General features: G+C 35.9%; 1 protein-coding gene across 4 annotated transcripts; it reads right to left on the reverse strand.

Annotated features, from left to right (window-relative positions):
- Positions 1 to 284: 284 nt before the first annotated feature.
- LOC145589527 (putative protein phosphatase 2C 52) lies at positions 285 to 6,069 on the reverse strand. 4 transcript variants are annotated; one of them, XM_081646132.1, is made up of 7 exons: positions 5,797 to 6,069; positions 5,563 to 5,619; positions 4,453 to 4,787; positions 4,019 to 4,363; positions 3,821 to 3,938; positions 3,520 to 3,743; positions 285 to 1,093 (listed from the first exon to the last, which is right to left on the reverse strand). In XM_081646132.1, the coding sequence occupies exons 3-7, from the start codon at positions 4,714 to 4,716 to the stop codon at positions 623 to 625; spliced, it is 1,422 nt and encodes a 473-aa protein (XP_081502258.1). In that variant the 5' UTR covers positions 4,717 to 4,787; positions 5,563 to 5,619; positions 5,797 to 6,069; the 3' UTR covers positions 285 to 622. The 4 variants fall into 4 exon arrangements, with proteins under 4 accessions (XP_081502258.1, XP_081502256.1, XP_081502257.1 ...); XM_081646130.1 differs by having other exon boundaries at positions 4,453 to 4,798; XM_081646131.1 differs by lacking the exon at positions 5,797 to 6,069 and having other exon boundaries at positions 5,563 to 5,786.
- Positions 6,070 to 8,728: the final 2,659 nt, after the last annotated feature.

Consider the following 8,728-nt stretch of genomic DNA (forward strand, 5'->3'; position numbering starts at 1 on the left):
CAACTTTGTATGCAGAAAAAAAAAATATCCTTGCTAGTAATTTGTCAAATACTCTTAGTTATACAACCGTGTGAGATTCTGGTTGATTTGAATGAAAAAGTTTTATCTGTGAACACGACAAATAGATCTTAAAGAGACCGATCAAGGCAACCAGCATAACAACTAACAAAAAATTTCTTGGTGCTCTGTTCAAATTTTTGGACAGCTGAAATATTTGATCAAGGAACCAGTGAAGATTGAAGAGCAGTTAAGACAAAGTTAAGCCTGTACATGAGCAAAACAAATAAGGTCTTCTAACTGGAAAACATATGCAAAACAAACAAGGTCATCTGTACATGAGCTTTATACCGAAAACAAGACCCAAAAGGACAGCAGACTAGCTGACACTATAACATTAAGATGGCTGCAAAAAGATTGATACATTTCACCGGAAATGAGAAGGATGAATGTTAGCCATATATCTACTCATGTCCTTTACATTTCATTTGGTGTACAACACAACTATTTCACAGCAAAACAGGAACCAGCACAAACCTTCTAAAGCATGTAACTTTCTCCAGTAATCAGCCCAGAATCATGTAGAAACCAGACTCTATGCCATAATTTTAATAATTAATATGAATCATGAATTAGGCTTTTCTTCTGAAAATCTAGGAAGCTGAACAAGAGAATTGACACGAGTTACCCCTTCCAAACCAGACCAATTCTGATCTTCATTTAAAACAGATCCCACAGTAGGTACTACATCAACAGGCAATCTTCGGAAAGAATCATTCTCTTCTGATGATCTGACAGTCATGTTTCTTTGGAAAGATGGTTCAGAATTCTGACCATCATCAGATTCCATTGCTGCACCAGAATGGATGCTTTGGATTGTCACAGAAGAAAAGCCTTGTTCATCATAATCTGATTCTGTATCCATTTTACCATCCAAAAATAAACAAACAACAGCACAGTCATCCATCTTTGAGGTGGGGTATTTGAGTTTCCATTCACGAGCAGCGGCTTCAACCAGTACACGTGCTGCTGATGCTCTGGAGGGAGCTGTGGATACTATTTCTACCACTTCCTCATTACTCAATACATCCCAAACCTGGAAAAAAAAAGACAGAAGAAACGATATAAGTAAACCTATTTTCAGGAGACCAAAACATGTCATGGCATGTTGCAAGCAAGTTACCCGTATGTATTTTTCCCAAAAAGATCAGATAAACATCACTTATCTCTTCTTCCAGACAACTAGATACAAAGAAACAACAGAATTTATATCTGGCAATCAAACAAGAGTTGAATACATGTCAAAAACTACAAAAACTCTCTTCTTTAAATGAAGTTCCCCATTGCCTCGAGCAACAGTAAAATATAGGATTACATACGGGTAAGAAATCTTAGGTATCATACAATTTCACTGTATGTAGGTCAACTGTGCCAGTGTTTGGTTAGAAGAAAAAAAACTGTCCTCATTCAAGTTGGAAGGAAGTAATTACCAAGTGGGTACAGTTAATGAAAGGGCTGAGCAATCAACAACTTTAATACGAGTCTACTTCGATGAAAAACCAAAGCTTATTTTATCCACTTATACCAAAGGTGATCATGCCAAATATTTGCACACCAAAGGCCCAAGCCCCCTTTTCCTGTTTACCTCCCAAAATTGTTGCGTATGATGCTAAAGTAGAATATTTCTAGCAAATTTGTGCTCATGCAAGAAAAAGAATTACGATTTAAAGCATGTACCACTAGAAGACTTTCCAACAAGAGTAATAATTGATAACAATTGAAACAACAATGGGATCAGCTTCAACAATTGAAATGGAAATAACAATGTAAAAAAGTTATTTTGAGCTACATCATATAGGTGAAGATAAGTGAGAAAACAGCTATCTGAAAGCATCTGTATTTTAAGAAATTACAAACCCAATGGCCAATACTAAACCTTAGAAGAAAAGAAAAAGGGTCGTAGCACACTTCTCTAGGACTCCAAGCTCACAAAAATATAATTGTGCTCGTGTTTGAAAAGGAGTTGGGTCTTGAACAGTTGAACCATGTACCACCATATGGCTAACTTACAAGGACTACAACCAATCAGTTCTTCAACTTGCTATATATGAAGGGACCAGCATCAAGTATAGAAATACCCACAAACAAGGTAGTCTAACTGTCTAAGTGATACACTCGTATAAGAGAGGAAAAAAAACAACAAAAACAAAAGAAGACAGAGAACAGCTATATAAATGCACCGGTCTTTGTGGGGCTTCCAAAACCAAGGCTGATACTCAACCTCATAATCCACAAAGTACACATTCAGCACTACTCTTAAACTACAAGCTTACACAATCAGCATAATATGTGTTAATCTGGTCTCCGCAGGATGAAATAGACCACCACTTCCATCCACATTTTCATTGTATCACAGTAGAGCCAAAAGGCAAACATACAACACATCACCAGTCCCCATTTATTAATATTTTGGATCTTGGGAATTTGGCTTTGATTCAATCATATCAAATTTTTAGGAAGATTGGGCTTATTTCCATGACAAAACAGTCTTAAATTATACAAATGCCACCAACTTGGTACAGCACAGCAAGGGCATGCAACCACAAAATGTAGGTTTGATCACTTTCTGAGAAACTAAATAATCATCAATCCCATCTTCGTTCCAATCATATCCAAGTTGTACAGTCTTCTATTAGTTACAAGTTACAAGAGAATTGCACAAAAGCAGATTGGAAACCAAACCAATCTACGATATTAAACCTATTTTTAGTAATTTCATCTATGTAAAAAAGTGCATTATATTGTGATTACACATTAAAAGGAGCAAAACAGATCAAACTTTCCTAGTTTACTGTAGACAGAATGAATTGAAATAAGTTATCCCTTAAAATATCCGTCCAAGGCTTGGAATGGCTCTCCAAAGTGATTTCAAGATAGCTCTAAAGAAAACTTCAGACCAACCAAGGAAGGATTAAGCTTAGAAAAATATGATTTGTGATGAACTTTACAAAATAGAAGGCATATTCATGACTTTCAACAAACCTAAGTTTGGAATGAACGTAGTGAGAATCTTGCTTTCTAAAAAGAGATCCCAACCTGCAACTGCTAGATCGAAACCATTTTCCACAAATTTTCATAAACTCAGTTCAGAGTTGCAAATTAGATCCTTAGTCTGAATTCCCTTACTCAATACTCACTGTCAGGGCAATAAGATTATAAACTTGATTTCATTGAGCAAGTGACGATGTATACTAAATATAAAAGATAAATAGGAATGAACTTGAGGACCAGCACAACTATAGTTCAAAATCCATCAGTAGCGCATTAAAATTCACCCAAATATTTGTTTAAATTGACAAGATGCCAATTACTATTTCCAAAAACAAGTCTCAACATCTATTCTAAAGATGGGACAACAGAAAGTAGACAATAGTTCATCAAATCAGTGCCATTGAAGTGATTTAACAGGTAGTACATTAGTCGTATTGTGAATGCCAGGAAACAAGACAAAACCACACTTACCCCATCAGAGGCCATTACGATGAACTGATCTTTATCTGTCAAAGTTACATGAGAAAATTCTGGTACAGAGATAACCCCGTATTCCTTTAGACAGAAGTCACCAAATGCTCGTGCCATTGCTAGCCCAGGAGCATCATCAAATGGCAACCAAACTCTAGGAACTTCAGGTTCATCTTGCAATGCAAACACCCTACCCTTGCACCGTTTTATCCTTTCGGCTTCCCCTACAATGAAGCTTTCACAACAAATTAGATTTGCTCCAGGAGGACAAAACCAGAATTTTACACTAATACACACTTACTCGGTAAATCTGGCTTCAGATCAACAGTTAATTGGACTGCTATCAAAGCATCATTGCTGTCCTTAGACCCCATGATTGCTCGTGAATCACCAATGTTTCCCATGAACAGATTTGAACCCTGCAACCTCAAAAAGATTTAAATTTGGGGATAAAATCCAAAAGTATCAATAAAATAGAAGATTATAGACAATGACGCACTTGTTTCACAATAGTTACAGCTGTGCTACCACTGCAAAAGCAATCCACATTAGGATGCGATCTCAACTCTTTATCCATAGCCTTGTATGACTTAAGAAAAACATCCCTCCACACTGAGCTAATACTATCTTCAATTGAACCATCTTTCTCAGCTTCTACACCCTCAGATTTAATATCGCCATTACAACAAGCACCACTTGGCCCAACTTCCTTTGTCTGGCAAGCGTTTATAAATGACAACAACTTTAACGGCAAAGCATCCCTCACTCTACGAGCAACAAGATGGCCATGAGGCCCATGCCCATCAAATACACCACAAAATGTCACATCATCTGCCATGAAATCCTGCAACACAAATAATTCAAGTGTTAGCTATTGAATAAAGCTCCATGTGTATAACAAGAGAAAAAAGAAAAAGTTGAAAGTATACTCACTTCCCACACTATCATGGCATCCTGGTTTATCCCCTTGCGACCCTGCTGAGTGAATATACATGAACTACGACTCTTCCCATTCATAAAAATCCTATTAGGTATTGATGACAGATGTTGCAGTGTGGCAACATGGTCAGAGAAAGTTCTCTTATTCCTCTTCCGGCCACACAATCCCATCCCTAAGCAAGAAGATGATGACACTGCTTCTCCATTGCTCCCACTACTACAAGTGCTCTGACTACTAGTTGAAACACAACCACCCATTTGCTCAAGCCCCAGAAACCCAACACATTGGATCAAGTCCAACCAAGGAAGAATCCTCCTTTAATTTCCTCCTACAACGGATCTAAACACAAATAAGTATATTAACATAAAAACTCAAGTTCAAGATTACTCCAACATAAAGAGTACCCACATTTTACCAAATCCTCGAATACGGAACTAACAACACACCACGCGTCAAACCATGTACACTAATAGAAAAACTACGACTTCTCACTATTCAATCTTAAGTAAAATTTGTTGATCAATTGGACGATACGTTCACTGGTGACCATACCAACCAAACAAACATCGATCACAATGCCAGCATTAAAAAAATAAAACCCGAATAATTTATTCAATATAACAATAACGACACATACAATCAAGTAAATATAAACAAATCTCCCCTACTAATTAAACAACAGTATCAGTATTATATTACTCAGCCATGTGACCAAGCATTTAGAATATCAACCAGAGTGTCCTCATCATCTTGTCCTTCATGCAATTCGCTAATTCGATACGAATAAAATTTTCCCCAATTGTTTTTGCCAACAAGTAGCAGTCAAAATTCCTAATTTTAAGCAAACCCAAAACCCCAAAAGTTGGAAATTTAAACAAAAATACAATTATATACTATTCCGTACTAATGCCAGCAAAGATTCAACGGATAATTCCATAAATAATTAGACAAGTAAAATTGGTTCAAATTACAATAAATCTAGGGAAATCAACTAACTTGCTAATGTTCTTCAACTCCTAGTCCAAAAAATTATAATTATATACTCATAGCAAAGAAATTAAGCAAATAATAATAATAAATAAGAAATTGATAAGATATCATACCAGTTAAATAGTGCAGGATATTCAGAACCCTAAGAAGGGTAGATTCAAAATTGGAAACTGAAGATAAGAAAAATTGAAAAGTTAGAGAGAGAAAAAAGGCGCAAAAAATGAAAAAATAAAAGTAAGAAAAAGACGAATAAAGTTGGGATTTATTGTCAAACAAAAACCACTAAAACCGAGAAAAAATAAAAAATAATTAAATAAAAAATAGGAGAAAAGACACATGAGATCCACCATTTGAAAAACAAACACCCAGAAAAGTTGAGAAGATGTAAAAGGAGTCAAAAAATGTGAATATTCAGAGAAATTCAACAGTTTAAGAAATAAATAATAAATGGAGGAGATAAGAGAGGAAGAAGAAGGAGAAGGTTGGGAGGTAATAAAGAGAGAGAGGTGGAGGAAGGTGGTGAGCATTGATTGTGAAAGCAAAGCAGAAAGAAAGTGTGAAGAGAGAGTGAATGAAGAAAGAAAAGGGGTAGTTACTGTTAGGCTGGACGAGAGAGGGAATTCATCATGTTTTGATGGATGGATGGGTGCGATACATAATGTAATAGACAGATATCCAACCTTTTTTTAAATTTAATTTTGTTGCACTTCATTGATTTGGTTACTAGGGGTGTTAAAATCTGACTCGTTCTGAACTTCTGATTAAGTCAGATTAATTAACATATTGTTAAAAATAATTCGATTTGAGATACTTTTTTGTAATGATTTAAGTATGATTTAAACTTGAAATACACTCAACTTGATTATACACTAAGTGTGTTAAAAGCTGATTCATCCGGACTAGACCCGATCAATTAACTCAGTGTTAAAAAATAATTCTAATTTGAGATACTTTTTTGTAATGATTTAAACATGACTCAAGCTTGAAATACACTCGACTTGATTAGACACCGAAGAACTTGATTCGGTGACTCGAACTTGCATCGTTGTTTGTCTATTTTTGTTTGCACCATTCAAATACAAAGTTGTGCAATTACTTTACTTCTAGTTTTTGTGTTGAGTTTTAGGAAAATAAAGCCCTTCAATTTTTAAAATTGTAACGTTGGACATTCTCATGCTTGTCAGTGTATATTTACGATTTTACACCAAAATTATATTTAATTACACTTTAGTAAAATTATAAAAAGGTACTCCATTCGTTTTCTTTTGTTTGTCATACTTGGAATCTTGAAAGATTCTACTGGAGAAGGAATTTAGTAATTAAGTAGTTTTTCTATACTTCAAAATATAGTTACGTGAGATTTTATTATATTAGATTTGTCTTGATATTTAGTTTCTAAATATACTTTTTCCACAATTTTTATTAAAATAATACATAGCTTAAGATATTTTAATGGAAAAATGAAAATAAATAATTCCACATTTGCGTAGTCTGATAATAACAATCCCACCTTTTGATTATTACGAGGCAATCCCACTTTTGAGTGTCATTTTCTTTTAACAAACTTTTTTACCTACAACTTGTTAAACAGATTAAAATGTTTTTTTTTAATCCATGCATCACTCAATAATTGGTCAAAATAAAAAATAAGTTTAAAACAAAAACAAAAACAGGTAAAAAAAATTTAAAAGAAAAAAATCCACCACCACCAACCACCCTCAGCCACCGTGACACCCTAAACCCACCATAAACCGGCCGGCCACCACCCTAAACCCTTGAAAATGGCCGGCTTGTACCCCCCAATACCAAAAATCACCCCCTAACCCAAATCAACCCCCTAACCCAAATCAATCCCCGAAACCACCATAACCACCACAAATCAACCAAAGCCACCACCCTGAAAACCCGCCGAAAACCCCACCTAGATGTCGAAACCTCGCCGAGAACCCCATCCAACCGTCGAAAACCCGCTGAGAATCCCACCCAACCGCCGAAAACTCCATCCCAACCCCCTTAACCACCACGAAAATCCCCACCCTAGCCCCGAAAAACCCCCTTAAACACCCTATAAACGCATCCTTGTTTCCCGCCAGCCATTTTCGGAGGTAAAGGAGGGTGGCCAGCCGGTTTTAGTGGTGGTTGGGGTAGGGGCTAGGGTTTCACGGTGGGGGTTGGTGGTTGGGCTTTTTTCTTTTCTTTTTTATTTTTATTTTATTTTGTTCTTTGCTGTAATTTTTTATTTTTTATTTTTTTTGCTTATTTTTTAATTAAAAGAATGAAATAAACCTATTAAATTTTGACACGTGGCACATAACCTACAAAAACCAGTCACTAACAAGTCAGGGTCTGTTAAAAGAAGATAACATGCAAAGGTGGGATTGTCTCGTAATAATCAAAAGATGAGATTGTTATTGTCATACCACGCAAAGGTGGGATTATTTATTTCTATTTTTCCTATTTTAAATACAATACTGTATTGAAAACCATGTTGATACCAAATGGGACAAAATTTTTAAAACCAAAGTGTTTTGGGTAATTTTTACCTAAGCCACGTGGACCACCCAGATGGCGACACATGTCAGCCCCATGATTAGTCCAAACTGGACCTATCCCCGCTTGACACGTGGCGTTCCCAGAATTCAGGAGAAAAGGTGGCCTTCATGGCCCAAATCCCGAAAAAGTCGTAATTCGGCGTAGCCCATCATAGGTTAGAGTGACCTAATCAGAGGCACATTTACCAATGCCTCTATAAATAGGGAGATTCTCCCCATTTTGGGGCATCTACAATTCATTCATTATAACCTACCCAACATTCTCTTATATCAAAGAAAACACCTGATTTCGGAATCCGAGAAGATCTCACTTTACTTTTTCGCACTTTTTTACTTTCTCCAACGCGTTTTAACTTGATCGTCGGAGGCGGAGCTCCAACCAACCGGAGTCTCTGTGTTTTGCAGGTACAGACTGCGCCGGACCAGTCTTGGTGATGTAACTCTCCCGAGGGACAAAAACACCCAAAATACAAAGGAGTGTAATTTTGAACAAAGACGAATCTAAAAAAAAACTCACGTTATACTTTTCCTCTGACATATAAAGTGTAAAATACGGTTAAAGACATATGTGTGAATAACGTAAAAAGTTAAATGTTGTAATTAATAATGAATGAAAGAAATATACAGAGTGTATAGAGAGATTGATATGTTGTACAATTAATTAATATTCACACTAGTGCAAAAACTCAAATTGTTGATTGCATAATTCCTCCATTTTTTTTAAACT

The sequence above is a fragment of the Chenopodium album genome, chromosome 17, assembly GCF_948465745.1.
Source record: "Chenopodium album chromosome 17, dcCheAlbu1.1, whole genome shotgun sequence".
Classification (NCBI taxonomy): domain Eukaryota; kingdom Viridiplantae; phylum Streptophyta; class Magnoliopsida; order Caryophyllales; family Amaranthaceae; genus Chenopodium; species Chenopodium album.

Bases quoted from the DNA above. Each gene is read 5' to 3' on its own strand.
- LOC145589527 (XM_081646132.1), bottom strand. From the start codon at position 4,716: ATGGGTGGTTGTGTTTCAACTAGTAGTCAGAGCACTTGTAGTAGTGGG. The intron at 3,939-4,018 runs GTGCGTCATTGT...TTGAGGTTGCAG, and splicing joins CTGTAACTATTGTGAAACAA to GGTTCAAATCTGTTCATGGG. The intron at 1,094-3,519 runs GTAAGTGTGGTT...TTTTTTTTCCAG, and splicing joins TCGTAATGGCCTCTGATGGG to GTTTGGGATGTATTGAGTAA.